The sequence below is a fragment of the Geotrypetes seraphini genome, chromosome 7 (genome assembly GCF_902459505.1).
Source record: "Geotrypetes seraphini chromosome 7, aGeoSer1.1, whole genome shotgun sequence".
Classification (NCBI taxonomy): Eukaryota; Metazoa; Chordata; class Amphibia; order Gymnophiona; family Dermophiidae; genus Geotrypetes; species Geotrypetes seraphini.
The window spans coordinates 191,215,264-191,235,118 of NC_047090.1; the positions used below are offsets into that span (position 1 = coordinate 191,215,264).

The following is a 19,855-nucleotide window of genomic DNA, read 5'->3' on the forward strand; positions in this document are numbered from 1 at the left end:
CACTCTCACATTCTCTGAGCCCTACTCTCACTCATTAAAAGTGTGTCACACTCATTTGAAGGTCTCTCACTCTGAAACACTGACCCCTTCTGTCATTCATAGGGAATGCATTACATTAATTTGAAGGTCTCTCACTCTGAAACTCTCTGAGCCCTTCTCTCACTCATTAAAAGTGTGTCACACTCATTTCAAGGTCTCTCGCTCTCACATTCTCTGAGCCCTTCTCTCACTCATTAAAAGTGTGTCACACTCATTTCAAGGTCTCTCGCTCTCACATTCTCTGAGCCCTTCTCTCACTCATTAAAAGTGTGTCACACTCATTTCAAGGTCTCTCGCTCTCACATTCTCTGAGCCCTTCTCTCACTCATTAAAAGTGTGTCACACTCATTTGAAGGTCTCTCACTTTCACAGTCTCTGAGACCCTTCTCTCACTCATTAAAAGTGTGTCACACTCATTTGAAGGTCTCTCACTCTGAAACACTGACCCCGAGTGCATCACACTCATTTGAAGGTCTCTCACTCTCACATTCTCTGAGCCCTACTCTCACTCATTAAAAGTGTGTCACACTCATTTGAAGGTCTCTCACTCTGAAACACTGACCCCTTCTGTCATTCATAGGGAATGCATCACATTAATTTGAAGGTCTCTCACTCTGAAACTCTCTGAGCCCTTCTCTCACTCATTAAAAGTGTGTCACACTCATTTCAAGGTCTCTCGCTCTCACATTCTCTGAGCCCTTCTCTCACTCATTAAAAGTGTGTCACACTCATTTCAAGGTCTCTGACTCTCAAAGTCTCTGAGCTGTTCTCTCACTCATTAAAAGTGTGTCACACTCATTTGAAGGTCTCTGACTCTCACAGTCTCTGAGCCCATCTCTCACTCATTAAAAGTGTGTCACACTCATTTGAAGGTCTCTCACTCTGAAACACTGACCCCGAGTGCATCACACTCATTTGAAGGTCTCTCACTCTCACATTCTCTGAGCCCTACTCTCACTCATTAAAAGTGTGTCACACTCATTTGAAGGTCTCTCACTCTGAAACACTGGCCCCTTCTGTCATTCATAGGGAATGCATCACATTAATTTGAAGGTCTCTCACTCTGAAACTCTCTGAGCCCTTCTCTCACTCATTAAAAGTGTGTCACACTCATTTCAAGGTCTCTCGCTCTCACATTCTCTGAGCCCTTCTCTCACTCATTAAAAGTGTGTCACACTCATTTCAAGGTCTCTCGCTCTCACATTCTCTGAGCCCTTCTCTCACTCATTAAAAGTGTGTCACACTCATTTCAAGGTCTCTCGCTCTCACATTCTCTGAGCCCTTCTCTCACTCATTAAAAGTGTGTCACACTCATTTGAAGGTCTCTCACTTTCACAGTCTCTGAGACCCTTCTCTCACTCATTAAAAGTGTGTCACACTCATTTGAAGGTCTCTCACTCTGAAACACTGACCCCGAGTGCATCACACTCATTTGAAGGTCTCTCACTCTCACATTCTCTGAGCCCTACTCTCACTCATTAAAAGTGTGTCACACTCATTTGAAGGTCTCTCACTCTCACATTCTCTGAGCCCTTCTCTCACTCATTAAAAGTGTGTCACACTCATTTCAAGGTCTCTCACTCTCACATTCTCTGAGCCCTTCTCTCACTCATTAAAAGTGTGTCACACTCATTTCAAGGTCTCTCGCTCTCACATTCTCTGAGCCCTTCTCTCACTCATTAAAAGTGTGTCACACTCATTTCAAGGTCTCTGACTCTCAAAGTCTCTGAGCTGTTCTCTCACTCATTAAAAGTGTGTCACACTCATTTCAAAGTCTCTCACTCTCACATTCTCTGAGCCCTTCTCTCACTCATTAAAAGTGTCACACTCATTTGAAGGTCTCTCACTTTCACAGTCTCTGAGACCCTTCTCTCACTCATTAAAAGTGTGTCACACTCATTTGAAGGTCTCTCACTCTGAAACACTGACCCCTTCTGTCATTCATAGGGAATGCATCACATTAATTTGAAGGTCTCTCACTCTGAAACTCTCTGAGCCCTTCTCTCACTCATTAAAAGTGTGTCACACTCATTTCAAGGTCTCTCGCTCTCACATTCTCTGAGCCCTTCTCTCACTCATTAAAAGTGTGTCACACTCATTTCAAGGTCTCTCGCTCTCACATTCTCTGAGCCCTTCTCTCACTCATTAAAAGTGTGTCACACTCATTTCAAGGTCTCTCGCTCTCACATTCTCTGAGCCCTTCTCTCACTCATTAAAAGTGTGTCACACTCATTTGAAGGTCTCTCACTCTGAAACACTGACCCCGAGTGCATCACACTCATTTGAAGGTCTCTCACTCTCACATTCTCTGAGCCCTACTCTCACTCATTAAAAGTGTGTCACACTCATTTGAAGGTCTCTCACTCTGAAACACTGACCCCTTCTGTCATTCATAGGGAATGCATCACATTAATTTCAAGGTCTCTCACTCTGAAACTCTCTGAGCCCTTCTCTCACTCATTAAAAGTGTGTCACACTCATTTCAAGGTCTCTCGCTCTCACATTCTCTGAGCCCTTCTCTCACTCATTAAAAGTGTGTCACACTCATTTCAAGGTCTCTCGCTCTCACATTCTCTGAGCCCTTCTCTCACTCATTAAAAGTGTGTCACACTCATTTCAAGGTCTCTCGCTCTCACATTCTCTGAGCCCTTCTCTCACTCATTAAAAGTGTGTCACACTCATTTGAAGGTCTCTCACTCTGAAACACTGACCCCGAGTGCATCACACTCATTTGAAGGTCTCTCACTCTCACATTCTCTGAGCCCTACTCTCACTCATTAAAAGTGTGTCACACTCATTTGAAGGTCTCTCACTCTGAAACACTGACCCCTTCTGTCATTCATAGGGAATGCATCACATTAATTTGAAGGTCTCTCACTCTGAAACTCTCTGAGCCCTTCTCTCACTCATTAAAAGTGTGTCACACTCATTTCAAGGTCTCTCGCTCTCACATTCTCTGAGCCCTTCTCTCACTCATTAAAAGTGTGTCACACTCATTTCAAGGTCTCTGACTCTCAAAGTCTCTGAGCTGTTCTCTCACTCATTAAAAGTGTGTCACACTCATTTCAAGGTCTCTCGCTCTCACATTCTCTGAGCCCTTCTCTCACTCATTAAAAGTGTGTCACACTCATTTGAAGGTCTCTCACTTTCACAGTCTCTGAGACCCTTCTCTCACTCATTAAAAGTGTGTCACACTCATTTGAAGGTCTCTCACTCTGAAACACTGACCCCGAGTGCATCACACTCATTTGAAGGTCTCTCACTCTCACATTCTCTGAGCCCTACTCTCACTCATTAAAAGTGTGTCACACTCATTTGAAGGTCTCTCACTCTGAAACACTGACCCCTTCTGTCATTCATAGGGAATGCATTACATTAATTTGAAGGTCTCTCACTCTGAAACTCTCTGAGCCCTTCTCTCACTCATTAAAAGTGTGTCACACTCATTTCAAGGTCTCTCGCTCTCACATTCTCTGAGCCCTTCTCTCACTCATTAAAAGTGTGTCACACTCATTTCAAGGTCTCTCGCTCTCACATTCTCTGAGCCCTTCTCTCACTCATTAAAAGTGTGTCACACTCATTTCAAGGTCTCTCGCTCTCACATTCTCTGAGCCCTTCTCTCACTCATTAAAAGTGTGTCACACTCATTTGAAGGTCTCTCACTTTCACAGTCTCTGAGACCCTTCTCTCACTCATTAAAAGTGTGTCACACTCATTTGAAGGTCTCTCACTCTGAAACACTGACCCCGAGTGCATCACACTCATTTGAAGGTCTCTCACTCTCACATTCTCTGAGCCCTACTCTCACTCATTAAAAGTGTGTCACACTCATTTGAAGGTCTCTCACTCTGAAACACTGACCCCTTCTGTCATTCATAGGGAATGCATCACATTAATTTGAAGGTCTCTCACTCTGAAACTCTCTGAGCCCTTCTCTCACTCATTAAAAGTGTGTCACACTCATTTCAAGGTCTCTCGCTCTCACATTCTCTGAGCCCTTCTCTCACTCATTAAAAGTGTGTCACACTCATTTCAAGGTCTCTGACTCTCAAAGTCTCTGAGCTGTTCTCTCACTCATTAAAAGTGTGTCACACTCATTTGAAGGTCTCTGACTCTCACAGTCTCTGAGCCCATCTCTCACTCATTAAAAGTGTGTCACACTCATTTGAAGGTCTCTCACTCTGAAACACTGACCCCGAGTGCATCACACTCATTTGAAGGTCTCTCACTCTCACATTCTCTGAGCCCTACTCTCACTCATTAAAAGTGTGTCACACTCATTTGAAGGTCTCTCACTCTGAAACACTGGCCCCTTCTGTCATTCATAGGGAATGCATCACATTAATTTGAAGGTCTCTCACTCTGAAACTCTCTGAGCCCTTCTCTCACTCATTAAAAGTGTGTCACACTCATTTCAAGGTCTCTCGCTCTCACATTCTCTGAGCCCTTCTCTCACTCATTAAAAGTGTGTCACACTCATTTCAAGGTCTCTCGCTCTCACATTCTCTGAGCCCTTCTCTCACTCATTAAAAGTGTGTCACACTCATTTCAAGGTCTCTCGCTCTCACATTCTCTGAGCCCTTCTCTCACTCATTAAAAGTGTGTCACACTCATTTGAAGGTCTCTCACTTTCACAGTCTCTGAGACCCTTCTCTCACTCATTAAAAGTGTGTCACACTCATTTGAAGGTCTCTCACTCTGAAACACTGACCCCGAGTGCATCACACTCATTTGAAGGTCTCTCACTCTCACATTCTCTGAGCCCTACTCTCACTCATTAAAAGTGTGTCACACTCATTTGAAGGTCTCTCACTCTCACATTCTCTGAGCCCTTCTCTCACTCATTAAAAGTGTGTCACACTCATTTCAAGGTCTCTCACTCTCACATTCTCTGAGCCCTTCTCTCACTCATTAAAAGTGTGTCACACTCATTTCAAGGTCTCTCGCTCTCACATTCTCTGAGCCCTTCTCTCACTCATTAAAAGTGTGTCACACTCATTTCAAGGTCTCTGACTCTCAAAGTCTCTGAGCTGTTCTCTCACTCATTAAAAGTGTGTCACACTCATTTCAAAGTCTCTCACTCTCACATTCTCTGAGCCCTTCTCTCACTCATTAAAAGTGTGTCACACTCATTTGAAGGTCTCTCACTTTCACAGTCTCTGAGACCCTTCTCTCACTCATTAAAAGTGTGTCACACTCATTTGAAGGTCTCTCACTCTGAAACACTGACCCCGAGTGCATCACACTCATTTGAAGGTCTCTCACTCTCACATTCTCTGAGCCCTACTCTCACTCATTAAAAGTGTGTCACACTCATTTGAAGGTCTCTCACTCTGAAACACTGACCCCTTCTGTCATTCATAGGGAATGCATCACATTAATTTGAAGGTCTCTCACTCTGAAACTCTCTGAGCCCTTCTCTCACTCATTAAAAGTGTGTCACACTCATTTCAAGGTCTCTCGCTCTCACATTCTCTGAGCCCTTCTCTCACTCATTAAAAGTGTGTCACACTCATTTCAAGGTCTCTCGCTCTCACATTCTCTGAGCCCTTCTCTCACTCATTAAAAGTGTGTCACACTCATTTCAAGGTCTCTCGCTCTCACATTCTCTGAACCCTTCTCTCACTCATTAAAAGTGTGTCACACTCATTTGAAGGTCTCTCACTTTCACAGTCTCTGAGACCCTTCTCTCACTCATTAAAAGTGTGTCACACTCATTTCAAGGTCTCTGACTCTCAAAGTCTCTGAGCTGTTCTCTCACTCATTAAAAGTGTGTCACACTCATTTGAAGGTCTCTGACTCTCACAGTCTCTGAGCCCATCTCTCACTCATTAAAAGTGTGTCACACTCATTTGAAGGTCTCTCACTCTGAAACACTGACCCCGAGTGCATCACACTCATTTGAAGGTCTCTCACTCTCACATTCTCTGAGCCCTACTCTCACTCATTAAAAGTGTGTCACACTCATTTGAAGGTCTCTCACTCTGAAACACTGACCCCTTCTGTCATTCATAGGGAATGCATCACATTAATTTGAAGGTCTCTCACTCTGAAACTCTCTGAGCCCTTCTCTCACTCATTAAAAGTGTGTCACACTCATTTGAAGGTCTCTCGCTCTCACATTCTCTGAGCCCTTCTCTCACTCATTAAAAGTGTGTCACACTCATTTCAAGGTCTCTCGCTCTCACATTCTCTGAGCCCTTCTCTCACTCATTAAAAGTGTGTCACACTCATTTGAAGGTCTCTCACTCTGAAACACTGACCCCGAGTGCATCACACTCATTTGAAGGTCTCTCACTTTCACAGTCTCTGAGACTCTTCTCTCACTCATTAAAAGTGTGTCACACTCATTTGAAGGTCTCTCACTCTGAAACACTGACCCCTTCTGTCATTCATAGGGAATGCATCACATTAATTTGAAGGTCTCTCACTCTGAAACTCTCTGAGCCCTTCTCTCACTCATTAAAAGTGTGTCACACTCATTTCAAGGTCTCTCGCTCTCACATTCTCTGAGCCCTTCTCTCACTCATTAAAAGTGTGTCACACTCATTTCAAGGTCTCTCGCTCTCACATTCTCTGAGCCCTTCTCTCACTCATTAAAAGTGTGTCACACTCATTTCAAGGTCTCTCGCTCTCACATTCTCTGAGCCCTTCTCTCACTCATTAAAAGTGTGTCACACTCATTTGAAGGTCTCTCACTTTCACAGTCTCTGAGACCCTTCTCTCACTCATTAAAAGTGTGTCACACTCATTTGAAGGTCTCTCACTCTGAAACACTGACCCCGAGTGCATCACACTCATTTGAAGGTCTCTCACTCTCACATTCTCTGAGCCCTACTCTCACTCATTAAAAGTGTGTCACACTCATTTGAAGGTCTCTCACTCTGAAACACTGACCCCTTCTGTCATTCATAGGGAATGCATCACATTAATTTGAAGGTCTCTCACTCTGAAACTCTCTGAGCCCTTCTCTCACTCATTAAAAGTGTGTCACACTCATTTCAAGGTCTCTCGCTCTCACATTCTCTGAGCCCTTCTCTCACTCATTAAAAGTGTGTCACACTCATTTCAAGGTCTCTCGCTCTCACATTCTCTGAGCCCTTCTCTCACTCATTAAAAGTGTGTCACACTCATTTCAAGGTCTCTCGCTCTCACATTCTCTGAGCCCTTCTCTCACTCATTAAAAGTGTGTCACACTCATTTGAAGGTCTCTCACTTTCACAGTCTCTGAGACCCTTCTCTCACTCATTAAAAGTGTGTCACACTCATTTGAAGGTCTCTCACTCTGAAACACTGACCCCGAGTGCATCACACTCATTTGAAGGTCTCTCACTCTCACATTCTCTGAGCCCTACTCTCACTCATTAAAAGTGTGTCACACTCATTTGAAGGTCTCTCACTCTGAAACACTGACACCTTCTGTCATTCATAGGGAATGCATCACATTAATTTGAAGGTCTCTCACTCTGAAACTCTCTGAGCCCTTCTCTCACTCATTAAAAGTGTGTCACACTCATTTCAAGGTCTCTCGCTCTCACATTCTCTGAGCCCTTCTCTCACTCATTAAAAGTGTGTCACACTCATTTGAAGGTCTCTCACTCTCACATTCTCTGAGCCCTACTCTCACTCATTAAAAGTGTGTCACACTCATTTGAAGATCTCTGACTCCAACAGTCTCTGAGCCCATCTCTCACTCATTAAAAGTGTGTCACACTCATTTGAAGGTCTCTGACTCTCAAAGTCTCTGAGCTGTTCTCTCACTCATTAAAAGTGTGTCACACTCATTTCAAGGTCTCTCACTCTCACATTCTCTGAGCCCTTCTCTCACTCATTAAAAGTGTGTCACACTCATTTGAAGGTCTCTCACTCTGAAACACTGACCCCGAGTGCATCACACTCATTTGAAGGTCTCTCACTCTCACATTCTCTGAGCCCTACTCTCACTCATTAAAAGTGTGTCACACTCATTTGAAGGTCTCTCACTCTGAAACACTGACCCCTTCTGTCATTCATAGGGAATGCATCACATTAATTTGAAGGTCTCTCACTCTGAAACTCTCTGAGCCCTTCTCTCACTCATTAAAAGTGTGTCACACTCATTTCAAGGTCTCTCGCTCTCACATTCTCTGAGCCCTTCTCTCACTCATTAAAAGTGTGTCACACTCATTTCAAGGTCTCTCGCTCTCACATTCTCTGAGCCCTTCTCTCACTCATTAAAAGTGTGTCACACTCATTTCAAGGTCTCTCGCTCTCACATTCTCTGAGCCCTTCTCTCACTCATTAAAAGTGTGTCACACTCATTTGAAGGTCTCTCACTTTCACAGTCTCTGAGCCCTTCTCTCACTCATTAAAAGTGTGTCACACTCATTTGAAGGTCTCTCACTCTGAAACACTGACCCCGAGTGCATCACACTCATTTGAAGGTCTCTCACTCTCACATTCTCTGAGCCCTACTCTCACTCATTAAAAGTGTGTCACACTCATTTGAAGGTCTCTCACTCTGAAACACTGACCCCTTCTGTCATTCATAGGGAATGCATCACATTAATTTGAAGGTCTCTCACTCTGAAACTCTCTGAGCCCTTCTCTCACTCATTAAAAGTGTGTCACACTCATTTGAAGGTCTCTCGCTCTCACATTCTCTGAGCCCTTCTCTCACTCATTAAAAGTGTGTCACACTCATTTCAAGGTCTCTCACTCTCACATTCTCTGAGCCCTACTCTCACTCATTAAAAGTGTGTCACACTCATTTGAAGGTCTCTGACTCTCACAGTCTCTGAGCCGTTCTCTCACTCATTAAAAGTGTGTCACACTCATATGAAGGTCTCTGACTCTCAAAGTCTCTGAGCCGTTCTCTCACTCATTAAAAGTGTGTCACACTCATTTGAAGGTCTCTCACTTTCACAGTCTCTGAGACTCTTCTCTCACTCATTAAAAGTGTGTCACACTCATTTCAAGGTCTCTCACTCTGAAACACTGACCCCTTCTGTCATTCATAGGGAATGCATCACATTAATTTGAAGGTCTCTCACTCTCACAGTCTCTGAGCCCTTAAGAACATAAGCAATGCTTCTGCTGGGTCAGACCTGAGGTACATCGTGCCCAGCAGTCCGCTCACATGGCGGCCCAACAGGTCCAGGACCTGTGCAGTAATCCTCTATGTATACCCCTCTATCCCTTTTTCCAGCAGGAAATTGTCCAATCCTTTCTTAAACCCCAGTACCGTTCTCTGCTCTATTACGTCCTCTGGAAGCGCATTCCAGGTGTCCACCACATGTTGGGTAAAGAAGAACTTCCTAGCATTTGTTTTGAATCTGTCCCCTTTTAACTTTTCCGAATGCCCTCTTGTTCTTTTATTTTTTGAAAGTTTGAAGAATCTGTCCCTCTCTACTCTCTCTATGCCCTTCATGATCTTGTATGATCTGCGAGCACATGGAAAAAAATGGGCAGCTGAGGGAGAGCCAACATGGCTTCTGCAAGGGAAGGTCTTGCCTCACAAACTTACTACATTTCTTTGAGGGAATAAACAGCCAAATAGACAAAGGGGAACCCATAGACATAATTTACCTCGACTTCCAAAAAGCTTTCGACAAGGTACCCCACGAACGGCTGCTTAAGAAGCTGTGGAACCACGGAGTGGAGGGGGATGTATACCGATGGATTAAACACTGGTTGGCGGGCAGAAAACAGAGGGTTGGAGTGAAGGGCAAATACTCAGACTGGCAACGGGTCACGAGCGGAGTTCCGCAGGGGTCGGTGTTGGGACCGCTCCTGTTCAATATATTTATAGACGATCTGGAGACAGGGACGAAATGTGAGGTTATCAAATTTGCAGATGACACCAAACTCTGCAGCAGGGTTAGAACCACGGAAGACTGTGAAAACCTGCAAAGGGACCTAACGAAGCTGGAAGAGTGGGCCAAAAAGTGGCAGATGCGTTTTAATATAGAGAAATGCAAGGTCATGCATGTTGGGAAAAAGAACCCGATGTTCAGCTATACAATGGGGGGAACATTGCTAGATGTAAGTACCCTTGAAAGAGACCTGGGTGTGCTGGTGGATACAACAATGAAAGCATCAGCACAATGCGCGACAGCCTCAAAGAAAGCAAACAGAATGCTGGGTATCATCAAGAAGGGTATCACGACCAGGACAAAGGAAGTCATCATGCCACTGTACCGTGCAATGGTGCGCCCGCATCTGGAGTACTGTGTCCAGTATTGGTCGCCGTACCTCAAGAAGGACATAGCATTGCTTGAGGGGGTCCAGAGAAGAGCGACGAAAATGGTAAGAGGTATAGAAAACCTTTCGTATGCCGACAGGCTAGAACAGCTGGGGCTGTTCTCCCTGGAAAAGAGGAGACTTAGAGGAGACATGATACAAACTTTCAAGATCCTGAAAGGCATAGATAAGGTAGACAGGGACAGATTCTTCAGACTGTGGGGAACAACAAGTACAAGGAGGCACTCGGAGAAACTGAAAGGGGATAGGTTTAGAACCAATGCCAGGAAGTTCTTCTTCACCCAGAGAGTGGTGGACACATGGAACGCACTCCCGGAGGTTGTGGTGGGGCAGAAGACACTACAGGGATTCAAAGAAGGTTTGGATAAATTCCTGAAGGAAAAGGGGATTGAGGGATACAGATAGAAGTAAGGATAGGTTTTTTAGGGCAGGGAACACTTGACAGGTCATGGACCTGAAGGGCCGCCGCGGGTGCGGACCGCTGGGTGCGATGGACCTCTGGTCTGATCCCGGTGGAGGCAACTTCTTATGTTCTTATGTTCTTATGTATATCTCTATCATATCCCCTCTAAGTCTCCTCTTTTCCAGGGAAAAGAGACCCAGTTTCTCCAATCTCTCAGCGTATGAAAGGTTTTCCATCCCTTTTATCAGACGTGTCGCTCTCCTCTGAACCCTCTCGAGTAACGCCATATCCTTCTTAAGATACGGCAACCAATATTGGACGCAGTACTCCAGATGCGGACGCACCATTGCCCGATACAACAGCAGGATAACTTCTTTCGTTCTGGTTGTAATACCCTTCTTGATTATACCTAGCATTCTATTCGCTCTCTTAGCGCACTGTGCCATCGGCATCATTGTCATGTCCACCATTACCCCAAGTCCCTTTCTTGGGTACTCTCATTCAATAACATCCCTCCCATCGAATAGTTGTACCTCGGGTTTCTGCTTCCCACATGTAATACTTTACATTTCTCAACGTTGAACTTCATCTGCCACCTCGTCACCCATTCCCCTAGTTTGTTCAAGTCCCTTTGCAATTCTTCGCAGTCCTCTTTAGTCCGAGCTCCACTGAATAGTTTGGTGTCGTCCGCAAATTTTATTATCTCACACTTTGTCCCTGTTTCTAGATCATTTATGAATATATTAAATAGCAGCGGCCCGAGCACCGAGCCCTGTGGAACACCACTCGTGACCCTCCTCCAGTCCGAGTAGTGGCCCTTCACCCCTACCCTCTGTTTCCTACCCGCCAACCAGTTTCTGATCCATCTATGTACGTCTCCTTCCACCCCATGGTTCTTCAGTTTCCGGAGTAGACGTTCATGAGGCACCTTGTCAAAGGCTTTTTGGAAATCTAGGTATATGATGTCTATGGGGTCTCCTCTGTCCATCCGTTTGTTAATTCCTTCAAAAAAGTGCAATAAATTAGTTAGGCACAATCTCTCCTTGCAGAAACAATGTTGGCTGGTTATCAGAAGCTCGTTTCTTTCAAAATGTTCATCGATGCTTTCTTTTATCAATGCTTCTGCCATTTTCCCCGGAACTGAGGTCAGACTCACCGGTCTGTAGTTTTCCGGGTCACCTCTTGATCCCTTTTTAAAAATGGGCGTAACATTGGCTATCTTCCAATCCTCCGGGATCACGCCTGTTTTCAGGAAGAGGTTGCAAATTTGCCGCAGTAGTTCTGTTATCTGGTATTTCCTCTCGTCAGTTCTCTAAGAAGCTGCTCCATGAAGCAATCTTGTGTAGCCTCCAGGAATTCTGTCTCCCTAGCGCATTTTGAGCTTCCAAGACTCCAGTCAATCCTGGGGTAGTTGAAGTCTCCCATAATAACCGTGTTACCGCTTTTGCATTCTCGCTTCATCTCGGCTTCCATTTCTTCATTGATATCTCCAGTTTGCCTGGGAGGATGATATTTATTTCAGGCCCTTTCCTTCCCGGTATTTTAACCCATAGCGATTCCAGCTTATTGGTCGTCTCTGCTGTGTCCATTCTTGTTGATTGTATGCTTTCTTTTATGTATAGGGCTATTCCACCTTCTTTCTGTCCTGACCTATCCTGGCGATAGAGCTTGTACCCCAGCAGTGCTGTATCCCATTTGCTTTCCTCATTCCACCATGTTTCAGAGATTCCAATGATGTCTATGTCCTCTGCATTGGCCATGGCTTCTAATTCCCCCATTTTATTTCTTAGGCTCCTTGCATTAGTATATATGCAGTTTAGATCCTGGTATTTTGATGTCTTCATTTCCTTTTCCTGTGCTGCGTTCTTTAGTGTCTTCTCTTTTGCTACAATCTTTCTAACCTCTTCTTCTGGGTTAGTCGACTCCTGTAATTTGTCCCTTGTTGTTATTTTCCAGCCTTGTTTCCCTTTAGTATCTTCACGGGATACCTTCTTCCGAATCGTCGACGCTTGGTCAACTGTCGGCTTTCCCCTTCCTCTCAGTTTAAAGCCTGTTCTAGTCCTCTCCTGACATTGTTTGTTAGAAGTATAGTTCCTGCCGCGCTCAGGTGTAATCCATCTCTCCTGTAGAGCTTGCTCTTTCCCCAGAACGTTGTCCAGTTCCTCACGAAGTGTAATCCTTCTTCCTCACACCATTTCCTCATCCACGCTTTTATTGATTGTAGTTCCTCTTGCCTTTTCACATCTGTCCTCGGTACCGGTAGGATCTCTGAGAACGCTATCTTCTGGGTCCTCATCTTCAGCTTTCTTCCCAGAATCTTGAATTGTTTTATCAGTGTGCTTTTTCTGTAGTCTCTCCTGCTGACATCGTTTGTCCCGATATGGATTATTACTGTGGTCTCTTCCGTCTCCGCTCCTTCCAGGATCTTTCCAATTTTGTCCACGATGTCCTTGGTTCTCGCTCCTGGGAGGCAGGTCACCAGTCGATCCTCTCTACCTCCTGTTATGTGGCTATCCACATGCCTCAAGATCGAGTCTCCTACAAGGATCGCTGACTTTCCCTTCTTCAAATTTCACTTCGGTCTCAAGTCAATGTCCTCGGTGTGCTTCGCTCTTTCTTCTCCTGGGTATCGACTAGCCAATTTCTCTCTCTCGTGTGGTATTCCTCTGTGGGTGACTTCTTTGAGGTCATCTGCTTGTTGTTCTCCCTTCCATGTTGGTGTAACTTCATCTTCCATCTGAAGTTCGTTCTCTTCCGCTTGTTGTTCTCCCTTCCATGTTGTTGTTGGTGTAACTTCATCTTCCATCTGAAGTTCGTTCTCTTCCACCCTCCTCCTGGATGCTTCCTCAATGAATTTCTCGAGTTCCCTGACTTCCTCCTCGATGTGTCTCTCACTCCTGAAGTCCTCAGCTGTCCTGATTGGGTCCTCTGTGGTGTAAAGTCCTTCTAGCTCCTGTATCTTCCCTCTAGTCACTTGACTTCCTTCTTCAAGCTTTTCAGCTCCTGATACCGACCGCATACATATGACTGTCTCCCTGAGGGGAGGCCCTGTACAACGGCATTATGACTTCAGGCTTTCGGCTGACGAAATTTCTATTGATACAACCCAATATCTGCCTTGCCTTAGATGAAGCCTTCTCCACTTGATTGGCAGTTTTCATGTCTGCACTGATGATTACTCCTAAATCTCGTTCTGCTGAAGTCCTAGTTAAAGTTTCTCCGTTCAAGAAGTACGTCCTGCATGGATTTCCGCTTCCGAGGTGCATGACCTTACATTTCTTAGCATTGAAGCCTAGCTGCCAGGTTGAGGACCAACTTTCCAATGTAAACAGGTCCTGCGCCATATAATTCTGTAAACTGCATTCACATACTATATTACATAGTTTGGCGTCATCGGCGAATAGTGTTATTTTACCTTGAAGCCCTTGAGTCAGATCCCCTATGAATATGTTGAAAAGGAGTGGACCCAGGACCGAGCCCTGCGGCACTCCACTGGTCACCTCCGATGTTTTAGAGAGGGTACCATTAACCACCACCCTTTGACACTACTTTTGGTTTCTGAGGGTGGGATAAGGTAGAGGGAAGACACCAGGCCAGCATGAAGCAGAGTATCTTTAATACTACCAGCAGAAAGAAGTTTGAATGACCATGGGGGGAGGGGGGAGTGAGAAAGATGCTGACCCGCAGAAGTAGGGAAAGGAGAGGGAGAGAGAGAATGTCTGGGGAAGGGGAGAAAAAGATGCTGGAACAAGGGTAGGGGGAGAAGAGATGACGCGACCTATGGACAACAAAGAAAGAGGGAGAGGTGGTGCTGGTCCTCTGGGGAGGGGGCAAGAGAGAGGGAGAGATGCTGGCTTATGGGATGGGGAAGAAAATAAAGACATAAGAGTTATATTGGACAGGACATGAATAGGGTCAGAGAGAGGATAGGGACAGGGACACAGGGATGATGCTGGGCAGAGAATACATGGATAATGGAAGTGCAGAGACAACGTGCCAAATGGATATGGAGGTTCTGGCAAGTCAGATGATGAAAAAAGAGAAAGAGGAAACCAGAGTCTGGGAGCAAATGATAAAATCAAATTGACCTGAAAAAGAAATTGTGTTTATTTTTATTTATTTATATATCTCATTTATAGTCTAAGTGGTTTACTTCATGCGTATTATGTACAGTACTGCGTGCGTTTGATAGCGCTATAGAAATCATGGCATGTACATTTGCTAAAACTGGTTTTAGACGTGGATGTGGCCTGCGAGAAAACCCTCCAGCATTACGGAGGTAAATCTCCAGATCAGGGGGTAAATTTGAGACACATTGAGGGTGGGTGGAATTCTGACCGGGTTTGAGTTATCAGAATGAAATTGAGCTACCAGCCCCCTGCTTCCCTCAAAAGCTCTCAGGCTCAGACACTGTCCTTCCAGTTTGTGCCAATCTCCCACTGCCAGAAATGAGTGAAGCCTCTTACCAGTTCCTGGATGAAACAATTTTCCTTCAGCATTTCTGCCAAATCTGCGACACCTTCAGCCAAGATCCAGTTATCGTCCAGGTTCAGGCTTGTGATGAAGGCATTAGACTGAGAAGTTAAGACAAAAGTGAATTGTTTTGCATTGATAAAAGAAGAGACTTCTGTAAGTGTCTGGGAAAGGCTGGATGCTCACCACCAGTGCTATACAGATTGCTCTGGTTCCTTTAGCTCCAAGGCCATGGTGACTCAGATCCATGGTGGTATCACGCATGTGTCGGAGGAAGTATGAGACAGGGACCACGTCAACCTGACGACAGGCCTCAAGATACAGCTGTTCATAAGTCAGGGCTTGAAACGATGATAATCCTAGGGACACAAAGCACAGCATGGCAAGTCTGAAGGCTCCTATGGAATGCTCTACATAACACACACAGCAAATACCGTAATTGCTGCTCAATTGGAAAAGGTGCTTCTGCAAATCCTACCCATGGGCCTGTGACCTGATTCAGGTCACTCATTGCTCTTGGAGTTTAAGTTTAAGTTTAAGTTTATTAGGATTTTATATACCGCCTATCAAGGTTTTCTAAGCGGTTTTACAATCAGGTACTCAAGCATTTTCCCTATCTGTCCCGGTGGGTTCACAATCTATCTAACGTACCTGGGGCTATGGAGGATTAAGTCAGTAACTCCAGCTTGAAGAGTCACAGAACTAGAGGGCATATGGTCTAATATATAATAGTCTTATACCTTGTTAGCTGCAGATTGATCCTCTTGACACTTTACATTGTTCCCTTTCATTAACTAATAAATGGAACATTGTCTCCGATGTTCTTCACAATTTTTATTGGTTACTGAGACTTGATTGAAAGACATGGATGGATTACCTCCAGATTAAACTATTTTGTATCATTACAACAGGAAAGTATCAGAAATTGAGGCAAATGTATAGCTAACTCCCTGTGACAGAAATGGTACTCAAGAATGACAACACGGAGCAACTGCAACAAATCCCAGTGAACCAGAAAAAGTAATAAGCTAAAGTAATGAATCACCTGGACCATATGACATGCATCCCAGTATCCTGAAAGATTTCAAGAACCAAATGTTGCACGGTCTGTGTCTGTAAATGGCCGTTTGGGGGAGGATGGGCTGGAGAGGGCTTCAATGGCTGGGAGGGTTTAGATGGGCTGGAATAGGTTTTAATGGAGATTTCGGCAGTTGGAACCCAAGCACAGTACTGGGTAGAGCTTTGGATTCTTGCCCAGAAATAGCTGTGAAGAAAAAATGTAATAAATTTAAATTGAATCAGGTTGGGCAGACTGAATGGACCATTCGGGTCTTTATCTGCCGTCATCTACTATGTTATGTTACTATGTTACTGTCATTAAAATCATCTATGGTACTATGTGTCAGGCAAGGATGCATCTTGTCACCTCACCTGCTCAACCTTTATGGTGAAACCATCATTAGAAAAGTAAAATTGAAAGGAGAGAGCGTTGGCTTCAAAGTTGGTGTCTGAAATATAACCAACCTGCACTATGCAGATAGTATACAGTAACTCTCAACACCAGCAACGGAGATATGCTGTAACTACTGAAAAAAGTCAAAGCTGAAAGTTATAACATGGGATTAGAACTGAAGATAAACAAGACGAAGATCATGAACATGGAAAATGATGATTTTGAGCTTGAAAGCGAAAGAATAGAATTTATAAAGGATTTCAATCTCCTGGTCTCAGAATAGCACTTGGTCACTCTTCAATGAATGATCTCAGCAAAGTATTCACACTCCAAACAAAGGTCAGACTTGTCCATGCACTCATTTTCTCAGTGGTCAACGATGAATGTGAAATCTGGACACAAGACAGAAAGAAGATCAACTCATTTGAGCTTTGGTGCTGGAGAAGGATTTTATGCATTCGGTGGACTGCCAAAAGAACTAACAAATCGATTCGGGAAGATATCACTCGAAGCCCAAATTATGAAGTTATGACCGTCAGAAGAGAAAGATCATTAGGTTATAAGTGGTATATAAATACGAAGAATAAATAAATCATTGGAGAAGGACATGTTTAGATATATCGAAGGAACCAGGCGAAGAAATGGCAGATGATGTTTAATGTGAGCAAGTGTAGAGTGATGCATGTGAGAAAGAGGAACCCGAACTATAGCTATGTAATGCTGGGTTCTGTGAGGAGTCACTGCCCAGGAAAAGGCTCTAGGTGTCATTGTTGAGGATATGCTGAAACCTTCAACTCAATGTGTGTCATCGTCTAAGAAAGCAAACAGAATGTTAGGAATTATCGGGAAACAAAGATGAAAATGTTATAATGCCCTTACATCGCTCTATGGTACGGCCGCACCTCGAATACTGTGTGCAGTTCTGGTTGCTGTATCTCAAAAAAGACATAACGGATTTAGAAAAGGTACAGAGAAGGGCAACAAAAAATGGTAAAATGGATGGGACGATTTCCCTATGAGGAGAAGCTAAAGTGGCTAGGGCTCTTCAGCTTGGAGAAAAGATGGCTCAGGGGTGATATGATAGAGGTCTATAAAATAATAAGTGGAGTGGAAAGGGTAGATGTGAATCGCTTGTTCACTCTTTCCAAAAATACTAGGACTAGGGGGCATGCGATGAAGCTACTAAGTAGTAGATTTAAAACAAACCAGGGAAAATATTTCTTCACACAACGTGGAATTAAATTCTGGAATTCATTGCCAGAGAATATGGTGAAATCAGTTAGTTTAGTGGGGTTTAAAAAAGGTTTGGCTAATTTCCCAAAAGAGAAGTCCATAGGCCATTCTTGAGATGGCTTGGGGAAATCCACTGCTTATTCCCAGGATAAGCAGCATAAAATCTGTTTAACTACTTGGGATCTAGTTAGGTACTTGGGACCAGGTTTGGCCACTGTTGGAATCAGGATACTGAGCTTGATGGACCTTCCGTCTGTCCCAGTTCAGCAGCTCTTATGTTTTTATATGAGACAAGTCTAGGACAATCGAGCCATTGTGACATCACTGCTGAGGTTGGCTCTCAGGCATTGGTGGAATGAGGCATTATGACATCACAATCTCAGCTCTGGAATGTTGCTGCTCTTTGGGTTTCTGTCTGGTACTTGGGACCTGGGTTGGCCATTGTTGGAAATCTCAGAGTCTATCAATTCATCAGGCCTGTGAGAGCCAGGGTGAAGAAGAAAAGGTTAATATTCCCTAAACCTATCCTCCCTTCTCCTTTCATTTCTTTATTTCATTAATATAAATTGTAGACCACTGTTCTGCATGTCATTGCCAATGGCGATACATCACGTTCATGTAAATCAATCAATAAACAAAACAGAAACAAACACCTGGAAAAGCACTCATCTTCCCTCTCATAAATTCTTCTTCTTTATGAAACACCCCTCCCCCACCCAACACACACACACACACACACATTTTAACCCTCCAGTTGCAAACTAATTATAAAAGGAAAAAAATCACTAGCCAGGTAAGAGTGGAAACCTCCAGCTGCACATATGTGTTTTGGTCCAAACTATGAAAAGAAAGCGTGATGAAGGTCTCCAAGCCCCACTTCTCTTCATCTGGCATCCACTGACCAGTTCAATGCATGGTTAGCAAGTACGGTATTTCTGCTTTTCTAGCTGAGGAAGACTCGGCAGATAAAAGATTGGGTGTGGAATAGAGCCAGTGCTGTCTACAGAGGTCTGTCTGTTCTCCCTGTGTCCTGCACTTTTTTCTCCAGTCAGCAGGTGGAGACAGCGAGCAGCACTTCTTACATAAAGAACCACATGCACCCCCATTTCTGGACATTTAAAAATATTATGATGGGGCCCCAACACGCTTATTTGTCTAGGACCCATCAAAGGTTTAATCTTGCTCTGGGAAGACTGCAATGCAATGAGTGATGAGTTAAAAAGAATAATTTTTTTGCATTGGCTTAGTTTGACTCTGAAATTCCAGATGCTGTGTGATGTAGGAGAGCCACTCACCTTCATCCTCTAGGTCTGTGTCATGGTCCTCCTCCTTCTCCTCCATGATGGTTTGTTCCTGCAGTGGAGAAGTGATAGATTTCTTGATGGGTTGTTCCTGCAGTGTAGAACCGGCAGATTCAGTGAGGCACATGGATACCATAGCGGAGAAGAGATCACACATTCTGCCCCAGACCCAGTGTTAGGACAGTGAAAGTAACAGCACGACATGTCCGATAGACACAGGCTGCTTCTCTGGGTCTTGGTACAGGCAGCTCTGCAGTTCTTTTCTTGGAAGGGGTGGGGGTTACGTTTGTAATGTATATGCTTCTAGTGAGGACAGACAACTGTATCTGGTTTCTATAAAGATCACTGACCTCTTTTAATATGCATGTGTTTGTTTTTGCTGTATGGAGGGAGTTGGCAATAACCCCAAGTGACTGGCACAGTAGCTCACTAATTTTTAAACAAGAACCACTGAGAGCTGACAAAAATCTTTGTCAGCTCAGCCTTACATTGCTAGCTGTCAGCATTCTCTGTTGGCCTAACCAACGTCAGCAAAGGCCTATGGGAGATTATCTGATCTTAGGGGATGTCAGCGCACACGGACCATCAGCCTCAGAATGCCTAAATTACATCTAAATTATCAGTGCGTAAAAGTAACAAAAGACCTTGGCACAGCCCTCAGGTTCTGAAGATAAGATGTGGTGCATAAGATGGACAGTAGCCTCCGCTGCA

The 19,855-nt window shown here is 44.3% G+C and overlaps 1 protein-coding gene across 1 annotated transcript in view; it reads right to left on the reverse strand.

Annotated features, from left to right (window-relative positions):
* The window catches only part of LRRC74A (leucine rich repeat containing 74A), a 111,327-nt gene extending 92,136 nt beyond the window's left edge, over window positions 1-19,191 (reverse strand). The window contains exons 1-3 of the mRNA XM_033953276.1: window positions 19,139-19,191; window positions 15,344-15,516; window positions 15,151-15,258 (exon numbers count right to left, since the gene is read on the reverse strand). Coding sequence (XP_033809167.1) covers window positions 15,151-15,258; window positions 15,344-15,516; window positions 19,139-19,184 — 327 coding nt within the window. The 5' untranslated portion in view covers window positions 19,185-19,191. The remainder of the gene's footprint in view (window positions 1-15,150; window positions 15,259-15,343; window positions 15,517-19,138) is intronic.
* Window positions 19,192-19,855: the final 664 nt, after the last annotated feature.